The 21,629-nt window shown below is 49.3% G+C and overlaps 1 protein-coding gene across 3 annotated transcripts; it reads left to right on the top strand.

Moving 5' to 3' along the window:
• MSH5 (mutS homolog 5) lies at window positions 339–20,235 on the top strand. 3 transcript variants are annotated; one of them, XM_021098148.1, is made up of 25 exons: window positions 339–446; window positions 854–1,004; window positions 1,402–1,525; window positions 1,903–1,983; window positions 2,423–2,485; window positions 4,074–4,195; window positions 4,374–4,483; window positions 4,962–4,997; window positions 5,320–5,402; window positions 6,152–6,197; window positions 9,998–10,136; window positions 10,454–10,516; window positions 15,519–15,647; window positions 15,933–16,005; window positions 16,166–16,275; window positions 16,508–16,588; window positions 16,821–16,908; window positions 17,121–17,310; window positions 17,411–17,537; window positions 17,906–18,106; window positions 18,471–18,545; window positions 18,732–18,875; window positions 19,103–19,240; window positions 19,396–19,469; window positions 19,984–20,235. In XM_021098148.1, exons 2-25 carry the CDS (start codon window positions 867–869, stop codon window positions 20,093–20,095), a joined length of 2,547 nt encoding a protein of 848 aa, XP_020953807.1. In that variant the 5' UTR covers window positions 339–446; window positions 854–866; the 3' UTR covers window positions 20,096–20,235.

The following is a 21,629-nucleotide window of genomic DNA, read 5'->3' on the forward strand; positions in this document are numbered from 1 at the left end:
AAAAAAAAAAAAATCAAAAAGCCGCGTCTCTGTTCCTTTAAGGTCGGCCTCTTCTCCAGATTCTCCTATAAGGTTCCGGGGGCGGGGGGGGGGGGGCTAAATTCAAGCTCTGCTTTGGATCTTCTCACAGGCTCCACCCCGCGTCAATCACAGCCCAGCAATCTGACTGCCAGAGGCCTGGGTGCTAGGCAACTGCAGAGGGCGGGAAGTTTGAACGTTCTGGTCCTGCCCTATATGCGAATAAGCCAATCATCGTCCAGTCTTTTCTGCGGGCCTCTGCTCCTTTTCATTCTGTTGGATGTCTATGCAGGATCCGGGTCTCTTCAACCAATAGTGTCTAGGAAGGCGGGGCATGTGCGCGCGCACCCCGCCGTCGCGCCGACGGCACACCCCTACCTCCTGCTCGCGGCTGTTAGTGACGCGGTCTTGCACACGTCGCAACCCAGGTGACTGAAAACGCGGGAAAATACCGCCAGTTGTCCGCGTCTGAGTGGGGTAGTCTAGAGCTTGAGGCTGTGATTTCTGGGGCCTGGTTGGCTGGGGAGAAGAGAGGAGGTGTGCACAGTTCGCCCCTTGGGGCTCTCAGGCTGTTTGCCAAGTACAGCCTCTGCGTGACAGAAATGGGGGGGGGTGGAGTTTCCCACAGCCTGTACTTTAGTGAAATACCCGAGAAATCGCTCCTCCAAATGCCTTGCACTTGTGACCACATCTCTCGCAGGCCCTCGCAGCCCTGCCCCCTCGGCCTTCTCCCATTAATCCTCAGTAGATTCGTATTTCTGCACACACCCCCCACCCTCTCCTTCTCGCGGGAGAGATCTCGCTCCTGAACCGCCTTCATTTTCTGCATCCACAGAGCCTCCACGGCCATGGCTTCCGTAGGAGCGACCTCAGGCAGGACGCCGCAGGAGCCGGGACCCGGGGAGGCCCCGACCAGCCTCCCCAGCCTGGCCCCAGTGCCCGGCTTCGGGGAGGGGGAGGAGGAGGAAGAGGAGGAACCCGCGGAGGTCGGGGCTGGGGTGATGTGGGGGGCGGGAGAGCAGGAGCTGGAAATTGGAGAGGGGGAGTTAATTGGAACGTCTGATTGTTAGAAGGTAAAGCGGCTGGGAAGAGCTGTGCTAGTTACTTGCCTCCACTGAGTGTCGGTTTCACATTTACTGAATGGTGATGTTGATGCCTATCTCAGAGGGGTTCTTTTTTTTTGTTTATTTTGGGGAGTTCCCGGACCAAGGAGCCAACCCGAACTACTGCAGCCACCCAAGCCACTGCTGTGACAAAGCTGCCCGATCCTTAACCCACTGAGCTACGAAAAAACCCCTATCTCAGAGTTGATAAGATGATTAAAATTAAATGAGGCATGGCCCAACCCTGGTTCAAATTTTAGTTTCCTTCCTTGCTGGACAGATTCATCTGTGTGTGCTGTGGAATTCAGGACACCTGGGCATTGCCTACTATGACACTGGTGACTCCACCATCCACTTCATGCCAGATGCCCCAGACCATGAGAGCCTCAAGCTGCTGCAGAGAGGTGAGGACAGAGCTATGCATTCCTCTTCTATGGGGCTGGAAGTGTATTTCACACATATGTCCTTAGCTGACTCAATCTATTTTATTAATTGACTCCTAGAGGCTCCCTTTGTTGTTTTTAGTAATTGACGCCAAGAGACTCCCTTTGTTGTTTTTAGGAATTCAGCTTATTATCCGCAAGTGTACCAGGTGCTGGAGATTTAATCTCATGCCTGACTCCTCCTATCTATGCTCCCAATGTGGGGGCACTCCCTACTCTTAGAGGGAGGAAATAAATTGTATGGGGTGAAGGGAGATAGCAAGGGGAAGACTACAGATTTCCTTTTGGGCAAAAGATAAAAATCTTTGAACTCGTTTGTTCTCCATTCTCCTTTCAAGTTCTGGATGAAATCAATCCCCTGTCTGTTGTTACCAGCGCCAAACAGGATGAGAATATGACCCGATTTCTGGGAAAGCTTGGTAAGGACTAAGTAAGCGAAAGGGGGAAAATGGGAAGGACTGAAGTATGGAATGTTCCAGGAGACTAAAGGGTCTTGGAGGAGTTACAGCCAGGTGACCAGAATTGAGTGAGAGGGAAGGTGGAACAGAGGCACAAGGACTTAGATGTACAGACTGATGGTCCTTTCTTTTCTTTTTTAAAAAATTTGTTTTTGTTTGTTTATTTATTTTTTTTTCAGCCACACTTACAGCATATGGAAGTTCCCAGGTCAGGGATTGAAACCTAGATGAATCTGCAACTACGCGGCTGTGTAGCCACAGCTGCGGCAATGAGGGATCCTTAACCCACTGCACCCGGCTGGGGGATTGAACCTGTGCCACCACAGAGACAATGCCAGATTATTAATCCACTGTGCCACGGTGGGAACTCCTGATGGCTCTTTCTTTGCCTCTCTTACAGTCTCCCAGGATCACAGAGCGCCTAAGAGACCTGAAATTGTATTTTTGCCAAGTGTGGATTTTGGTATCTCCTCTCTTTTACTTTGCTTAATCCCTCATCCCAGTTTTCCAACCCTTTCTCCTAACTCCCATCTCCATAGTCAGAGGTCTCCCCTCAGCCTTATCTCATTCTAAACCTTTGTGTTCTTCAAGCCTAATCCCTACTCCTTTTTTTTTTTTTTTTTTTTTTTTTTGTCTTTTTGCCTTTCCTAGGGCTGCTCCTACGGCATATGGAGGTTCCCAGGCTAGGGGTCTAATCGGAGCTATAGCCACTGGCCTACACCACAGCCGCAGCAACACGGGATCCGAGCTGCGTCTGAGACCTACACCATAGCTCACAGCAATGCTGGATCCCTAACCCACTGAGAAAGGCCAGGGCTTGAACCCACAACCTCATGGTTCCTAGTCGGATTTGTTAACCACTGCGCCATGATGGGGACTCCGCCTAATCCCTACTCTTTAATAACTTGCAGTTTAGGCTTGTCTAGGGATGAGGGCCTTCCCTGAGAAGGAGTGGTAACACTTTTTGGTCAGCTTTGATTGTTCCCTTTAAGCATTTTAAGCATTTTCACCTTTAAGCCAAAACCATTTGCCCCTTAAAAAAAAAAAGTACTTCCTTAGTGACTTCGTTGATCCAGAAGGCAATTCCATAACCTTCCCAGGTGTGCAAAAAGGACAGAGTGTTCTATCCAGAGTGTAAATTAGATGTTAGGACATCGTGTTATTTGTTCCTATTAATGTGATTTTTTGACCAAAAAAATCCCTAATTCCAGACAGATATCTTACTCTCCTGAGCCATTTGTCTTTCTCAGGTTATGTTCCCAGCCATGTGCCTTTATATCACATGTAGAATAGGATGTCGTGGTGCAGTGGTTAACTAAGAATCCAACTAGGAACCATGAGGTTGCGGGTTCGGTCCCTGCCCTTGCTCAGTGGGTAAACGATCCGGCGTTGCCGTGAGCTGTGGTGTAGATTGCAGACTTGGCTCGGATCCTGCGTTGCTGTGGCTCTGGTGTAGGCTGGTGGCTACAGCTCCGATTGGACCCCTAGCGTGGGAACCTCCATATGCCGCGAGAGCGGCCTGAGAAATGGCAAAAAGAAAAAAAAAAAAATTACTATATCACATGTAGAATAAAAGAGTTAGACTAAGAGTATGAAAATTTGGTTCTTGTCTCCCCTTTCCATTAACTGCCTGTGTGAACTTGGCAAGCCACATGATCTGTCCCCCCCGCCCCGCCCCCACAATGATCTCTCTTGCTTCTGTTTTCTCATTCTTTTGTCTTTTTTTTTTTTTTTTTTTTGTCTTTTTAGGGCATCTGCAGCATATGGAGGTTCCCAGACTAGGGGTCGAATCAGAGCTTCAACAGCCAGCTTACACCACAGCCACAGCAATGCGGGATCCAAGCTACATCTGCAACCTACACCACAGCTCATGGCAACGCCGGATCCTTAACCCACTGACTGGGGCCAGGGGTCAAATCCATGTCCTTATGGCTACAAGTTGGGTTCATTAACCACTGAGCCACCATGGAAACTCCATGTTTTCTCATTCTTAAACCAGGGTGAAAAATTGGGTTACAAGCCCTTCCCCTCTCCTTCCTCCCTCAAAATAGGTCTGGAGATAAGCAAACAGCGCCTGCTTTCTGGAAATTACTCCTTCATCCCTGACTCCATGACTGCCACTGAGAAAATCCTCTTCCTTTCCTCCATCATCCCCTTTGACTGCCTTCTCACGGTGAGATAGTCCCGAGAGATAAGGGCAGGGATGCAGCAGGTTAGAGAAAGGCACGAGCTCCTGGGTACTAGAGTTGAGTCCTGGGTGGTGCTAGCCCAGTCCTGGAAAATAATCATTTTCCCTGGTGTTGTCCAGCCTCTAAGACATTGGGATTTGCTCCACTACTGATCCCTTTTAGGTTCGAGCACTTGGAGGGCTGCTCAAGTTCCTGGGTCGAAGAAGAATCGGGGTTGAACTGGAAGACTATAACGTCAGCGTTCCCATCCTGGGCTTTAAGAAATTTGTGTTGTAGGTGATTTACTCTAACCTCAACCAAAGTAAGGTGGGCTTGGGAGGCCTGGAAGGTAAAGCAGGAGGGGAGAGGCAGTACTCATCTGGTAAGTTGCTCTAGGACACACAGGATCTCCTGAGGGTGTGTGGCGCCCTGGGGAGAAAACTGTGAGAGTATCCTGGAAGGGAGGTTGCGGGGGTCGAACTTAGGAATGGGCTCAGAGCTCTCATACCCCAGCCACCTTCTCTTCTGCTTGTTTTCTTTTTTTTTTTTTTTTTTGTCTTTTAGGGCCTCACCTGAGGCATATGAGGTTTCCAGGCTAGGGGTTGAATTGAAGCTAAAGCTGCCAGCCTACTTCACAGCCACAGCAGCGCTGGATCCTTAACCCACAGAGCATGGCCAGAGATCAAACCTGCGGCCTTATGGATGCTAGTCAGATTCGTTTCCTCTGAGCCACGATGGGAACTCCCCCTTCTGCTTGTTTTCTGTCCTCAGGACCCATCTGGTGAGCATAGATCAAGACACTTACAGGTGAGGAGATGGAGGCAGGCTGTCGTCTCTGGGAGGGAGAAGGATTAAGCTTAATACTCTAATAATCCTAATGGGGCTCCAAGTTCTTTAATCCTGGGGCTATTAAGATCTCTCTCCCTAGAGGACAGAGAAGAGGGGGTTAGGGACAAGAAGAAGGAAAGCACAAAGGTGTCACCTTCTTCTGTAAAGAGAGAAACTGAGGCAGAGGGCAGTAAGGGCCAAACCTTACATCTAGGCTTGATCTCAGGAGGTATTCCCAATCCCCATTTCATTTTCTCAATTCCCTTTAGAAAGGCAAATTACCCCAATTTCTCCCTGACAGTGTTCTGCAGATATTCAAGAGTGAGTCTCACCCCTCGGTGTACAAAGTGGCCAGTGGACTCAAGGAGGGGCTTAGCCTCTTTGGTAGGAGAGCCCCATCCCTCATCCGTGCATCAGAAAGCAGCAGCCTCCAAAGCTGTGTCCCAGGCCCCCTCTTCCCACGTCGCCCCCATTGCCAGCTCTCTCTTCCACTCCAATCCAGTTTTCTTATCCTCTTTGTACCTTCCCTGAGCTTGGGCATCTCCCCAAAGCCTTGTCCAGTCTAGTTGTCCAGTGTTGTTTGCATATCGTTTCTTACTTCACCAAGTCTGTGTTTATTCCTGGGTTTGTATGCATGCTTTACTAGCTGTGCACCTGTCTAGGGGCTGGGAGACCCTGTGTATAGAGAAGAGTCATGTAACTGCATAACTCCCATGTTTGATTTGTATAGTCTCATAGTCGTTTCAGCCTTTAGGGTGTGTGGGACATCACCCCAGCATCTACATGGTTTCGCTATGCATCTCAGCGGGTTGTGTCTCACGTGTTTGTGTTGGGCTCTTTGTGAGTCTAACTGTGCCTGCTCTGCATATTTTTCTGGTTGAGTGTTCCTATGAGTGCCCATTCCCTCCCCTAAGCCCATGTAAGGTAATCCCGGCTCAGACTTGTGGCCAGACGCTGGCTTTGGCCGCCTTTGTGTCCTGTATTTGGGGAACGCTCCCCCCACACCCCGCCCTCCCAGGCCTGTCAGCCCAGCATTGCAACCTCTGGTCCTGATGCCTCAGCTTAGACACATCTGTGCATTCCTTTCCCTGTCCCTGCTGATAACAGGCTCACTCCCTACCCCCACCCAACAGGAATCCTCAACAGATGCCGCTGTAAGTGGGGAGAGAAGCTGCTCAGGTGAGTGAGTTTCATGCAGGTGCTACAGCTTAACGACTGCAGTCTGTAGACCCAAACACACCGCCCTTTCCTGAATGCTGCCTAAATGCGTTTAGTTCTCACAACGACCCCATGTGGTAGCTGGTATTATTCTCATTTTACGTTGTCAGCACAGATCGACACATACTTGATGATATGCAGATTTGCCAATACACGTGCAGCAAAAACACAATCACAAGACACCAGTGTACACATGGAAATATCTTTAAATTACTGCACTTTGAACTTGAGCTGTTCTCCGATGACTTTCAATTTGCGTCTCTAGTTCTGAGCTCCATCACGTGGAACGCCCTTTGCACGTCATCACTTGCACTTTCCACAGTCAGGTCAAACTCCCATCATCCAAATTGATGCCCCCTGGCCCTGTTCCTCTGCCTGCATTGCCTTTTCTGGTTAATGGCATGACTGACAGTACAGCTTCTCAAGCTCTGAACGTAGGCTTGATGTTTCTCCCTCTCCCCCTATATTCAATTATTCACCAAGGCTTATTGATTCTACCCTGAAATGTCTGTCTCAGCCATCCGCTTCACTCTCTTACCTCTGCTCTAATTCTGGTTAGCTTCATTTCTAACTCTGAGCACTGCCATCACCTTCAGTTTGGTCTCTCTGCCTCTAATGTCTTTTTTCCATCTGTTTTTCATTCTAAAATAACTGTCACTCCAAAACAGAGATCTGACTGTGTCAATCTTTTTTTTTTTTTTTTTTGTCTTTTTACCTTTTCTAGGGCTGCTGCCACGGCATATGGAGGTTCCCAGGCTAGGGGTCAAATCAGAGCTGCAGCCACCGGCCTACACCACAGCCACAGCAACGTGAGATCTGAGCCCCGTCTGCAACCTACACCACAGCTCACGGCAACGCCGGATCCTTAACCCACTGAGCAAGGCCAGAGATCAAACCCGCAACCTCATAGTTCCTGGGCAGATTCGTTAACTGCTGTGCCACGACGAGAATTCCTCAATCTACTTTTTTTAAACCTTAAGTAGAAACAAAACATAAACCTCAGGAGGCTTCCCCATTACCTGCAGGGTGAAAATTCACACCTTTATCAGTGTGATGCTCAGGGTCCCTCCCATTCACCTGAGTTTTGCTTTCCAGGCTTACCTTCCCAAGGCTCTCCTAACTCATGTCTTACACCTTGTACTTCAGTCATTTAAGGCCATCTGCCGTCATGGAAACACATTATGCCTTAAACACAGGCATACATAAACACCTTAAACACATAATGGTGTTCCCCCTGGAAAGTCTTTCCTCTGTTCCACCTGTCAAATCTTACTTCCTCGTCAAGGTGTAACCCAACTGTCACCTTTTTGGTGAAGCCTTCGCAGGCACCTTTGAGGAGATTGACAGTACCTTGCTGTGTAGTCACATGTTTTCTAATTGCACTTTTTTTTTCCCCTGTCTTTTTTAGGGCCACACCCATGACATAAGGACTTTCCCAGACTAGGGGTTGAATCGGAGCTGTAGCCGCCAGCCTATGCCACAGCCAGCCATGCAGGAGCTTTAACCCACTGAGTGAGGCCAGGGATCGAACCTGTGTCCTCATGGATACTAGTAAGATTTTGTTTCTGCTGAGCCATGATGGGAACACCTAATTGCACTTTCATGTCAGGTTGGAATTAGCAGTCAGTGAATCTGCTTGCCCTCATAGCTGTGAGTGAACTCTGTCTAGTAGCCTTTCCTGTAACCTCCATGCCTGGCACATGGCCTTGTACACAGTAGCCTTCAGTGAGTGAGCAGCATAAACGGATGCAGGCGCACTGCTTACATCATCTCTAAAAACCTGTGCTAGCCTGCAGGTGCACAATCCTTTCCCCACACCACCTGCCCTGCAAGTCTTCTTTTGGAAGCTGATTTAGGATTATCTCTGAGGCCATCTCCAGGTGATTTAATTACCTACACATTTTCTAGTGCTTCAGGTGCAGATCTCTAATCTCAACCAGGGAGGAAAGGGAAAGAATTCTTGGACAAGAGAACTCGGTTATAGGTAGGGAAGGGGGCAGATTCCCCAGGTAGCATCCGGCAGGGCAGAGAATCGCAGCCTGATGGTCAACTAAGGGCCCAGCTGTCTAAAGCCAGGCAGGGTACCTGGAAAGTGACTGAATTTTGAAATGTGCTCTAAGGAGCGCCATCCTGGCAGTCTGGAGACCTGAGTTAGACACCCAGCTGTCTGACAAGCTGTATGACTGGACAATTTGCTTATCTTCCAAGGGCCTCATCTCGACTCATCTCCTCTCAGCTGACTCGAGTCTGACTTAACTAAGGCCTCCAGGCGTTAGCACACATGAGTCAGAAATACCAGGTGTTTTATAAGAAAGTCTGCTTGGCGAGGCTCAGGTGCTCTCCAAGTGGGGAGGGCTTTCACAAACTGGCTTACACTGCCTCGGGCACCTCTGCTCCTCTGTGACCAAGGAGCAGAGATGCCTGAAAGCCACCCTTTAATCCGACTGAATCCTCCACTTCATTGTAACCTGGAATGTACTAACCTAGGGACCTAGGGTAACTGGCCATAAACCACAGTGTGACATACACATCTTTAGGCCCCAGTGTCTCTACAGGTTGGCTCTTATTAAAATGCTGTGCCTAATGGCTTGCTCTAACGTAGAAAAGGCTCTGTGGGTTTCCAGGTCCCTATAGAGCCTCACATTTATCATGGCCATAGGGAGACAGGGATACCCAGAATTAGACACACACAGATGAGACCTTTCTTCCTTTTTTTAATTTTTGGCTTTTTAGGGCCGCACCTGCAGCATATGGAGTTTCCCAGGCGAGGGGTCAAATTGAAGCTACAGCTGCAGGCCTATGCCACAGCCACAGCAATGCAGGATCCGAGCCGCATCTGCAACCTACACCACAGCTCACGACAAGGCCAGATCCTTAACCTGCTGATCGAGGCCAGGGATCGAACCTGAAACCTCATTTTTCCTATCAGATTCGTTTCTGCTGTGCCATGACGTGAACTCCAGAGACATTTATTTCTGTATAGCGATTTAGTTTATTAGGAAAAACTTCAGATGCATAAAAGATAACAATAATAATGATAATAATAATAAAAACCTGTTTCCACTAGCCAATTTAAAAGTAAGGCACTATTATTGAAACCCTTAGTTGTCTCTATCCCAATACTTTTTTCTCCACAGGAATGATCAGTATCATAAATTGAGGACTTATTCTACATGGAATAGTTATATACTCACAGGAAGAACATGAAAAGACGAATGCCTGTGCTATTTCATAGCTAAATACAGATACACAAACTCATTCTGACTCATTCTCTCCTACTCAGCTGCAGAGAGAGCTAGAGTGTTGGCATACAAATGCCTCAACACACTGCTCTCCCTCTAAAATATTGACAAGCTGTGTCACATATCCACATGGAATAACACATGGTCCTATCCATCAAAACTGAGATATGCAGGCATTCCCTGGTGGGACAGCAGGTTAAGGACCCAGTGTTGTCACTGCTGTGGCATGGGTTCCATCTTTGGCTTAGGAACTTTCGCATGCTGCAGGTATGGCCAAAAAAAAAAAAAAAACCCTGAGATATACAGACACAATCCTGCTTACATGCAAAGGTTTTCAGTAGATGCAAGTAAACACACCTGCTTTGGATAGGACACTGTACTTGCCAATACTGACACACATGGACATGATCCTTAGGGACCTCCAAATGTACGTTTTCACAAATTTAGTTCAAGACAGTGATGAGAACAGATGTAATTTCTGGTCCCCCCCCCACCCCCGACTCCAACCCTCGCTTCCAGGCTATGGTTCACACGTCCAACTCAGGACCTGGGGGAGCTAAATTCTCGTCTGGATGTCATTCAGTTTTTCCTGTTACCCCAGAACCTGGACATGGCACAGATGCTGCATCGATTGCTGGGTCACATCAAGAATGTGCCTGTGAGCCTGGGGTAGGGAATGGGTCGGGGGGAAGGAGGTTGAGGGATGGTGGGCATTTTGAGGGGCATTAGGGTGAGAGGGAAAATCTCGACTGTCTCCTTGTCTGACTTTAGCTGATTTTTTTCTTTATTGAAGTAGAGTTGATTTACAATGTTGTGTACGTATGTTCTTTTTCATGATCTTTTCCATTATGGTTTATTGTAAGATATTAGTGTAGTTCCCTGTGCTATATAGTAGGACTTTGTCATTTATTTTGTATGTAGCAATTTGTATCTGCTAATTCCAAACTCCAAATTTATCCCTCCCCAACTCCATAGCTGATTCTTAAACGCATGAAGTTGTCCCACACCAAAGTCAGTGACTGGCAGGTCCTCTACAAGGTAAGATCACCCTCCTTCAATCTAGGAGTCCTGGTTAGGCTCCTCAGCGTGTGTTCCAGGCCCTCTGTACTCTGAGTGCCCTGGCCAACTTTATCCCAACACCTTATTAAAAATCTTTGCATTATGGAAATTGTCAAAAATTTTTTTTCTTTTTTTTTTCTTTTTTTTTTTTTTTTGTCTTTTTGCCATTTCTAGGGCTGCTCCTGCAGCATATGGAGGTTCCCAGGCCAGGGGTCTAATCAGAGCTGTAGCTGCCAGCCTACACCAGAGCCACAGCAACTCGGTATCCAAGCTACATCTGCAACCTACACCACAGCTCACCGCAACGCCAGATCCTTAACCCACTAAGCAAGGCCAGGGATCGAACCTTCAACCCCATGGTTCCTAGTCGGATTCGTTAACCACTGAGCCACGACAGGAACTCCAAAAAATTTTTTAGAATAGTATAATGAACCCCCATGATGGGAATGCCAATAATTTTTTTTTTTTTTGCATTTTTTTTTCGGACTGAACCCAAGGCATATGGAGGTTCCCAGGCTAGGTAGAGGTTGAATCGGAGTTTCAGCTGCTAACCTACATCACAGCCACAGCAATGCCAGATCGTTAACCCGCTGAGCAAGGCCAGGGGTCGAACCCGAGTCCTCATAGATTCCAGTCAGGTTCGTTACCAATGAGCACGATGGAAACTCCATCCAACAATTATTTTTTAATGGAATAACAATAGGAAGTTCCCGTTGCGACTCAGTAGTAATGAACCTGGCCAGTATCCATGAGGATGAGGGCTGGATTCTCTGGCCTCTCGCAGTGGGTTAAGGAGCTGGCGTTGCCGTGAGCTGTGCTGTAAGTCACATACAAGGCTCAGATCCTGAGTTGCTGTGGCTGTGGTGTAGGCCATTGACTATAGCTCTGATTCAACCCCTAGTCAGGGAACTTCCATATGCCGTTCCTGGAGCCCTAAAAAGATAAAAAAGAAAAAAAATAAATGTAATTCTTTCATATAATCAATTATATTATGTTTAAATTTCTATTCATCTCTTTAATTATTTTAAAAATTAGTTTAAGTAGGATCCAAACATGTTCAACATAACAGTGATGGGATGACGTCTCTTTAAGTCTCCTTTATGGGTTCCTTCTGTACATTCCCAAGGTGTTTTTGACATGTTTCTTCTAGAATTTCTGTAAATTAATAGTTGAATCCAGAAGCTCAATCAGATTCAAGTTTGATTTTCTTCAATACTGTTTCCTAAATAGAGGAACATAATGTCTGATATGTCTGTCTCTCCTTTTGTAATGTTAGCATCCTTTGATGTTTAATATCCAAGCCGATTAGTTCTTTAGGGATTGTTGCAAAGTAGTGTGATTCTAATCCTGACATTCTTTCTTCATTTATTAGAATGTTTCTGGAAAGAGAACCTTCCTCTTGTCTGCTCTTTGGTTACCAGTGATATCACAGAATATTACTTGATTTTTTTCCCCCCTGCTTTAGTTAGCTATTGCCATATAGTAAGTTAGTTCCCTAATCCTCCAAGGCAGCCAGTGAAGTTGTTTTGGTATCATTACAAACTTATAGGTTTATACGTTCCTCAGACCACTGCATTTTTTTTTTTTTTCTTTTTGCCATTTCTTGGGCTGCTCCCTCAGCATGGAGGTTCCCAGGCTAGGGTCGAATTGGAGCTGTAGCCACCGGCCTATGCCAGAGCCACAGCAACTCGGGATCGGAGCTGCGTCTGCAAACTACACCACAGCTCACGACAACGCCAGATCCTTAACCCACTGAGCAAGGCCAGGGATCGAACCCATGTCCTCATGGGTTCTAGTCAAGTTTCTTTTTTCTTTTTTTTCTTTCTTTTTTTTTTTTTTTTTTGGTCTTTTTCCATTTATTGGGCTGCTCCCACGGCATATGGAGGTTCCCAGGCTAGGGGTCGAATTGGAGCTGTAGCTGCCGGCCTACACCAGAGCCACAGCAATGCAGGATCCGTGCCGCGTCTGCAACCTACAGCACAGCTCACAGCAACGCCAGATCCTTAACCCACTGAGCAAGGCCAGGGATCGAACCGCAACCTCATGGTTCCTAGTTGGATTTGTTAATCACTGCGCCACAATGGGAACTCCTATTTCAGTCTATTTTTAATTTTTTTAGTTGCTTTTTTTCCCTTTTTAAAAAATTTTTTCATTAGAGCTGGTTTACAGTGTTCTGTCAACTTTCTACTATACAAGCATGGTGACCTGGTTATACATACATTTTTTTTCCTCACATTATCATGCTTCATCGCAAGTGCCCAGTCATAGTTCCCAGTGCTATTTATATAGCAGGATCTCATTGTCTATCCATTCCCAAGGCAATAGTCTGCATCTGTTAACCCCAAGTTCCCATCCATCCCACTCCCTCCCTCTCCCCCCTCTTTTTTTTGCTTTTTAAGGCTACATAATATGGAAGTTCCTAGGCTAGGGGTCAAATCTGGACACAGGTCTTGCTCAGTGGGTTAAAGATCCAGCATTGCCATGAGCTGTGGTGTAGGTCACAGCAATGTGGCGTGGATCTGGCTTTGCTGTGACTATGGTTAGGCTGGCAGCTACAGCTTCAATTTGACCCCTAGGCTGGGAACCTCCATATGCCTTGGGTGCAGCCCTTAAAAAAAGACAGAAAAAATTTTTAATTTCTTTTTTTAATTAATTAATTAATTTTTGCTTTTTAGGGCCATACCCATGGCATATGGAGGTTCCCAGGCTAGGGGTCGAATTGGAGCTACAGCTGCTGGCCTAGGCCACAGCCATAGAAACATCAGATCCGAGCAGCGTCTGTGACCTACACCACAGCTCACAGCAACGCCGGATCCTTCACCTACTGAGCAAGGCCAGGGATCAAACCCATAACCTCATCATTCCTAGTCGGATTTGTCTCTGCTGTGCCACATGGGAACTCCCTTTTTCTTTTAATTTTTTATTAATTTTTATTTTTTAAAATTTCATAGTAACATAGAATTTTTTTAATTTCTTTTTTTTTTTTTTTTTTTTTTTTTGTCTTTTTGCCTTTTCTAGGGCTGCTACCGCAGCATATGGAGGTTCCCAGGCTAGGGGTCGAATTGGAGCTATAGCCGCCAGCCTACACCAGAGCCACAGCAACTCAGGATCCGAGCCGCGTCTGTGACCTACACCACAGCTCATGGCAAGGCCAGATCCTTAACCCACTGATCGAGGCCAGGGATCGAACCTGAAACCTCATGACTCCTAGTAGGATTCGTTAACCACTGCGCCATGATGGGAACTCCAATGTAGAATATTTACACAGTTCCAAAAGGAACTTCTGCATGCTGCAGGCACAGCACTCCCCCCCCAAAAAAGAAAGTTAAAACAAAATAATATAAGGATAAATCTTAAAATTTTTATAAGGAGTTCCCTGGTGGCTCAGCCAGTTAAGGATCTGGTGTTGCTGCAGCTGTGGCATAGGTTGAACAGCACGGATTCAATTCAATTCTTTTTTTTTTTTTTTTTTTTAATCTTTGTGCTATTTCTTTGGGCCGCTCCCTCGGCATATGGAAGTTCCCAGGCTATGGGTCCAATCGGAGCTGTAGCCCCCGGCCTACGCCAGAGCCACAGCAACGCGGGATCCGAGCCACGTCTGCAACCTACACCACAGCTCACGGCAATGCCGGATCCTCAACCCACTGAGCAAGGGCAGGGACCGAACCCGCAACCCCATGGTTCCTAGTTGGATTCGTCAACCACTGCGCCACGACGGGAACTCCCAATTCAATTCATGATCCGGGAACTTCCATATGTTGAGAGTATGACAAAAAAAAAAAAAAAAAAAAAAGAAAAAAAAAGGGAAAGGAAAGAAAGCCGAAAGAAAAGTTTATTTGTAGGTAAAGAAAGGGGAAGGGATAGAAGCTAGAATTGGAATTAGTTGTCTATTCATATTCACACCTCTGATTCCAAGCCAATACCATAACATTCATTCTAGACCTCCCTCCTTTCCTCATTTGTAACTGCTTAAAAACCAGACACCTGGGTTAAATTCCCAGTTCTACTTACTCTCAGAACTCGAGCAAGTTATGTTACCTCTTTGTGCTTCAGCTTGCTCATCTGTAAAACGGAGATCATGCTAGGCCCCATCTAGGATTATTTGGAGGAGTGGATGAAATTAACACGTAAAAAGTTTAGAACATTGCCTGGCAATGTTCAGTAAGTGTTAGCTCTTGTTCCTGTCTCTGTTTGCCCATGTTCTTGCCCTCATCCAGAATATCCTCCTTCCTTCCTTGCCTTATTCCAGGTCCAGCTCATTTCTTTTTCTCGGCAAAGATATCCCAACTATTTTAGCCCTGTTACTCTTATTCTCTGAATTTAGTAATTTTAGTCAGTTGCACAATGTCAGTTTTTCTTATGGATAGTCATTGTTTCTGCTGCTTGTGTCCTGGTTTCCGTCATGGCTGGGTGATAAACCCTTTGATTAGTACACTTTACATGTCCTCTGACACAGAGTGAGGCTCAGCAATGTCCTATGGACTGGGTCTGTCCACCAGTCTAATCCCTGGTTAGAGCAGCCACCTCAGGTCACTGGCTTTCACTCTGGGGAGTTAACTCTCAGTGACTCTCACCCACCCTCTCTTCTTGTCTCTCTTGCCCCAGTGCTCTCATTGCCCCTACATTTACTTCTTCTCTGCCTTTCATATCCCTGTTTCTCCTTCTCCTTCCTCTATAGAACTTCTCTCTTGGGGCATTGTACACATTTCTATCAAAGCAGCCACCACTTCATTTTTCAGTCTTCCCGGTGTATTTCTGTCTTCCTCACTAGACTGCACTTTCTCATCTAGAACAAGGGACCCAGTTGTCTTCGGAGCCTCAGCTTTAGTGCAGTGCTGGCAAAGAGTTTTGCAAATGCCATTTTCTGTCTTTGTTATTGTGTTTTTCCCTGTTGGCCTTTGTCCTTCTTAGTCCACCCCTGTTCCCTCGCCCCAGCCTGGCCTGGGTATGGGCTACCCTCCTCTGTCCATTTCTCCTGCAGACTGTGTACAGTGCCCTGGGCCTGAGGGACGCCTGCCGTTCCCTGCCCCAGTCCATTCAGCTCTTTCAGGAAATTGCCCACGACTTCTCTGATGACCTACACCACATTGCCAGCCTCATTGGGAAAGTGGTGCGTGGAAGGAAAGGGCGGAGCTCCTGGGGTGTAGGGGAGAGAGATGGGTTTGGATAATGGAGAGTGGCTGGACTCTGGGGAGTGCAGTATGGAAGGCGGAATGCATGGGAGACACTGAGGTCAGCTGGATGACCAGGGCTGGGGTGGTGAGAGGAGACGGCAGGACACCTGGGGTGTGCTTGGAGGGTTAGGTGAAAGCAAGGACTGCAGGGGCCCAAGCAGAGGTGAGGAGTAGGATGAGATGGGGCTGGACGGAAAGACCTGGACTTCTTGTCTCCTCAGGTGGACTTTGAGGGCAGTCTTGCTGAAAATCGCTTCACAGTCCTTCCCAACATAGATCCTGAAATTGATGAGAGTGAGTGTTAGGTGTGCGGGCGGGCCCAGGAGCCCTGAAACATGAGCCCGACCAGTGACGGGGTGCCATCCTCGGTTGGTGACCACCACAACTTGAGATAATCATCGCGGTCAGGGCAGGAACCTGATTTGCAATATCCCTGTGTCTTCCACCCTCTTAGAAAAACGAAGGCTGATGGGACTTCCCAGTTTCCTCACTGAGGTTGCTCGGAAGGAGCTGGAGAATCTGGACTCGCGTATCCCCTCCTGCAGTGTCATCTACATCCCGCTGGTGAGAGCAGGAGGGTGGGCGAACTCCCCAGTGGGCTTTTAGGGAAACATTAGGTTTATGAGGTACACCCTGGCAGATCGGAAACTCTCGGAGGAATCACAGGTCATGAACACCTTTTGGTGGCATTAGGCCCCTGAGGGAAGCACTGGGGGGCACAGGGAACTCGGGCTTCCTCCAGGGAAAGGTGCCCGGTGTATCACCCTCTGCTTTCTCTCTCCTTCACCCTCCCCAGATCGGCTTCCTTCTTTGTATTCCCCGACTGCCTTCCATGGTGGAGACCAGTGACTTTGAGATCGAGGGTCTGGACTTCATGGTAAGACCCCTGACCTCTGTAGGGTGTGGTAAGGAAAGTGAACCAGCAGCTGAAGGAGGGCCTCACCCCATCAGCCCTGTGCAGTATGGGATCCCTCTTCTGTGGTTTTACCTTGACCTTTACCAGCTCCGAGGCAACGGAGAAAGAAATCAGGGTCAGGCCTGGAGATGGGGGTTAGTGAGGAAGAGGACCAAGAGATGCAGAGCTCATGGCTTTGAACCCTTGTGCCCAGTTCCTCTCAGAGGAGAAGCTGCACTATCGTAGTGCTCGAACCAAGGAGCTGGATACATTGCTGGGGGACCTGCACTGCGACATCCGGGGTGAGGAGAAGCGAATGGCCAGAGCGGAGGTGGGGGCAGCGTGGAGATGATTCTGAAAGGCTCTGCTCCTTCCTGTTATTTCTCTCTGCCTCTTCTCTGAGTGTTTCAGATTATATCTGCAAGCCTGTTTCTAGGTCCCTCGCTGGCCTCTTTGTCTCTCCTTCACTTTCCTCTGGAGCTGACCCTCAGCTCCCTCCCTCACCGGCCCCCAGACCAGGAGACCCTGCTGATGTACCAGCTGCAGTGTCAGGTGCTGGCACGGGCGGCTGTCTTGACCCGGGTTTTGGACCTTGCCTCCCGCCTGGATGTCCTCTTGGCTCTTGCCAGCGCTGCCCGGGACTATGGCTACTCAAGGCCCCGTTACTCTGCCCGGCTCCTTGGGGTACGAATCCGGAATGGCAGGTGAGCATAGAGAGGGGTGGAGGCATGGACACCAAGGCCCCAAAAGCCCCATCTTCTGGATCCACAGGCCATGTGCAAGGTACCTCTCCACCCACTGCAGGCATCCTCTGATGGAACTCTGTGCCCGAACCTTTGTGCCAAACTCTGCAGAATGCATGGGGGACACAGGGAGGGTCAAAGTCATCACTGGACCCAACTCCTCAGGGAAGAGCATATACCTCAAACAGGTAGGGGGATCCCTACAACCTGGGCCACTGGCATCCGCTCCATCGTCTCCATCCCCCACCTGCCAGCCGACCCAGGTCTCCAGAGCTCTTCTGAGTTCTGACCCCAACTGTTATGAAAAGACCAGAACCCACACCCCTACTCCTCTTCCTCCCATGTTGTCATTCTGTACCCGAGGGAGGCCCAAGCTCAAATGGTCATTGTGTGGCTTGAGTTCTCCTCCCCTACCTCCGAATATGTCCACACCACTCCTAAGTGTGCCTCTGCCCACTCCCTGCCCCTTTCTAGTTCTACAGTGAGCAGAAGGGGCTGTGATCTGCTGTTAAACTGTGTCCATCTCTCATGCACTATCATTTTCTCCCCGGTTTAGCCTCACCTTCCCCACAGCCCAGGCCCCAGGCCTGTCTCCTCCTCTCCTCAGGTAGGCCTCATCACATTCATGGCCCTGGTGGGCAGCTTTGTGCCAGCAGAGGAAGCCGAAATCGGGGCAGTAGATGCCATCTTCACTCGAATTCATAGCTGCGAATCCATCTCCCTTGGCCTCTCCACCTTCATGATCGACCTCAACCAGGTCAAAGGGGGCAAAGGGAGAGGGGGTCGGGGGAGGAGGAGGATGGGGGAAGGAACCCTACTCCTGAAAAATGGTCTGAACAGGGAAAACTCCCTCAGCTGCCTGCTCTGTGCACCAGGGGCAGGGAGCACCCAGTTCAGAGACCGGGAGGCTCAATACCCTGAACCTGTGTTGAACCCTGGCTCTGTGAGAGGCGTGCTGGCAATGAAAGGATGAGCCAAACGTGTGCTTCACCATCAAGAGCGTGCAGTCCAGCAGGGTGGACACATGTACGGGCAGCTTTCTTCACAGGCAGACTGCGGTCAGCGCATTACAGGCCTCGAGGGCTAATGAAACGCTCCCTTGTCCACCTGGTGCCCAGCAGGTGGCGAAAGCGGTGAACAACGCCACTGAGCGGTCTCTGGTCCTTATTGATGAATTTGGAAAAGGAACCAACACGGTGAGGAGAGAAACTGATGAAGAAGTGAAGAGGGGGAAATGGCGGGAAAGAAGGGGCAGGGGGAGGCTGGCCTGGGGAAAAGGGTGTGGGCAGAAGAGAAGCGGCAAGAGGTGGATAAGGCCTGGCAGGGGCAAGCGGCACCCGGGGCCCCCGTGGTCACACACCCTCACCCTGCCCTCTGCCCAGGTGGATGGGCTCGCACTCCTGGCTGCTGTGATCCGACACTGGCTGGCGCTTGGACCCATGTGTCCCCATATCTTTGTGGCCACCAACTTTCTGAGCCTTGTTCAGCTACAGCTGCTGCCGCAGGGGCCTCTTGTGCAGTATTTGGTAAGGAAACCAATCCAGCCCCCTAGGAGCCCCACGGCCAAACATTTCCCAGAGGCGCAGACTGGCTCCTCCATCAGAACAGGGGCTCCCTGAGCACAGGGACCGTGCCCCTGCCTGTTTCTCACTCTCCACAGCGACTGAGCAAAGGTATGGGGACACAGCGACTGAGCAAAGGTATGGGGACAGAATGACTGATGACGCACTGTCCCTTTTTATGCTCTTTTAAGACCATGGAGACCTGTGAGGATGGGGACGACCTTGTGTTCTTCTATCAGGTTTGTGAAGGTGTTGCCAATGCCAGCCATGCCTCCCACACAGCTGCCCAGGCTGGGCTTCCTGACAGACTCATTGCTCGTGGCAAGGAGGTGAGGTCCACACAGCTACCAGCTCCAGCAGGGCTCCTTTCCACTCCCCTTGCTTCTCTCGGGGCCATGGTCTCTGGGCCCATGAAAATTTCTGACCCTTATTTTCTCTTCTTTTACTCAACTCCCCCACCCCCCCCCTTCCTCCTTGGTCCTAGGTCTCAGACTTGATCCGCAGTGGAAAACCCATCAAGCCTGTCAAGGAGCTGCTAAAGGCGAAGCAAATGGAAAAGTGAGTGTGGGCCCAGGGGCCTTGTTCTCTCTAGCACATTCTGCAGCTTTTCTCCCCCTTTTGGAGACTGAGACAGCCTCTTTGCCCTTCAAAGACTAACAGTTTCATCCTGAAATTCCTTTTTTTTTTTTTTTTTTTGGCCTTTTTTTAGGGCCGTACCCATGGCACATGGAAGTTCCCAGGCTAGGGGCCGAATCGGAGCTACAGCTGCCAGCCTACACCACAGCCACAGCAACACCAGATCCGAGCCGCATCTGTGACCTACACCACAGCTCACAGCAACACCAGATCTTTAACCCACTGAGCAGGGCCAGGGATCGAACCTGCAACCTCATGGTTCCTAGTCGGATTTGTTAACGCTGTGCCACAACAGGAACTCCATTTATTTTTCTTTTTTTGTCCTGAAATTCCTAAATTCTCAAGGCCCCGGCTTTCCTGTGCACACATCCTCTCCTCTCTGCCCCAGGGTCCTGTTATCCATCCTCTCATAAATCTCGCTGTCCTCTCTCCCCAGTTGTCAGACATTAGTAGATAAGTTTCTGAAATTAGATTTGGAAGATCCCAGTCTGGACCTGGAGACGTTCATGAGTCAGGAAGTGCTGCCCGCCGCCACGGCCATCCTCTGAGAGTCCTTCCTGGGCCCTCCTCCATGTCCCAAACCCCGGGGGGCCACCAGAGCCTCTTTGTTCCCTTACTTCACACCCAGCATTCTCAGTTTCCCTGGAAGTTTTGCTTCATGTGAGTAATAAAATTTATTTTGGAGAAAGTTATTGTATCCTTAGACCAACCAAAACAAGAGAAAAGGGATGAAACACAAAGCAGCGGTCCACGGAGGGAACTGCCCTGCCTCATTAACAATACAGGATCCTGGGGTTCCCTTGTGCACAACAGGTTAAGGATCCAGTGTTGTCACTGCTGTGGCTTGAGTTGGCTGCTGTGGCTCAGGTTCGATCGCTGGCCTGTGAACTTCTACATGCTTCGTGGGCAGCCAAAAAAAAAAAAATTATATATAATATATATATTAGTATCTCTGCTGGAGACCCTTGGGTTCCACGCAGACAGACTCCATGAGAACCAGCCCCTTCAACAGACCCCACGCAAACAGATGAGAGGGAAGAAGGGGCCCAAAGAAGGAGTTCCTTCCCTCACCAAAGTAGGAACAACTCAGCCTCAGACACAGCAGGAAGGGCTCTGAGAGGCTGAAAGACTAGGCAGGACTGTGTGAGGCTGGGGGAAGGGGAGGGACCGGCCTGCACCAGGGGGCGTGGCTCCACCCTTGCCACCTCAGAGCCATGGGGAGCCGGGGGCCTGGCAGGCTGCCCCTGGTGCAGGTCCCCTACACGGTTCTGCTGTTGCCTCTGGAGACGAGCCGCCAAGAGCCAGGAGCCAGGAGCTTCTTCCTCTGGGTGAGTATCGGTCCCGCAAGAGGTCCTGGGGAAGCTCCTCTCCCTAGATCAGTGTCCTGCATTTCCACCCAATTTTGAGGACTCACAAAGTACCCCTTGCTTCCCCTTGCCCTTCGGGTCCTCAGTGGCCAGTCCGGGGCTCACACTCAGTGACCAGACCCTAACCAGGGGTTAAGAGTAAGGGCCCCGTGTGGTCCAGAGCTCTGCTGTGGAGTAAGTCAGCCTCTGCTTCTTGCCTTTTTCAGCTGCAGAGGATGCAAGCTCTGGAGCGGGAGCAGGATGCCCTGTGGCAGGGGCTGGAGCTGCTGGAGCACAGCCAGGCCTGGTATGAGGGCCGTCTGAGGGAGGCCCAGCAACAGCAGCTGCATCTGGGTGCCCTTGGTGAGGTACGGGGCTGACCCATGGTGTGTAGCGGGGGGGGCAGGGGTATGTGGGTGCAGCCTGACACCATCCTGGAAAGGCAAGAGTTAATGGACAGGGATCATGAATTGGAAGCAGCATTGAAATGACAGGATGCCACCAAGGGTTAGGTTGGGGTTCATTGCTGGGCCTAGAGGAGGCTGGTCTGCATTCCATTCAGAGGGACATGACTGGGATCACTCCATGGAGATGGGGGAGTGGCCTGGATTGTTCCAACAAGTCAGGGATGGACAGGGAGGATCCATAAAGAATAGAGAAAGAGGGTACCGTGCTCTTTGAGGCGGGGGGAGGAACCGGACTTTTAAAGAGATGGCATGGAGAGTATTAGATTTCC

The sequence above is a fragment of the Sus scrofa genome, chromosome 7 (assembly GCF_000003025.6).
Source record: "Sus scrofa isolate TJ Tabasco breed Duroc chromosome 7, Sscrofa11.1, whole genome shotgun sequence".
NCBI classification, from domain to species: Eukaryota; Metazoa; Chordata; class Mammalia; order Artiodactyla; family Suidae; genus Sus; species Sus scrofa.

Coding starts and splice junctions, on each gene's coding strand:
- MSH5 (XM_021098148.1), top strand. CDS start 867: ATGGCTTCCGTAGGAGCGACCTCAGGCAGGACGCCGCAGGAGCCGGGA. Junction 15,648..15,932: donor CCAGCCTCATTGGGAAAGTG/GTGCGTGGAAGG, acceptor TTGTCTCCTCAG/GTGGACTTTGAGGGCAGTCT. Junction 18,107..18,470: donor TCATGATCGACCTCAACCAG/GTCAAAGGGGGC, acceptor GGTGCCCAGCAG/GTGGCGAAAGCGGTGAACAA.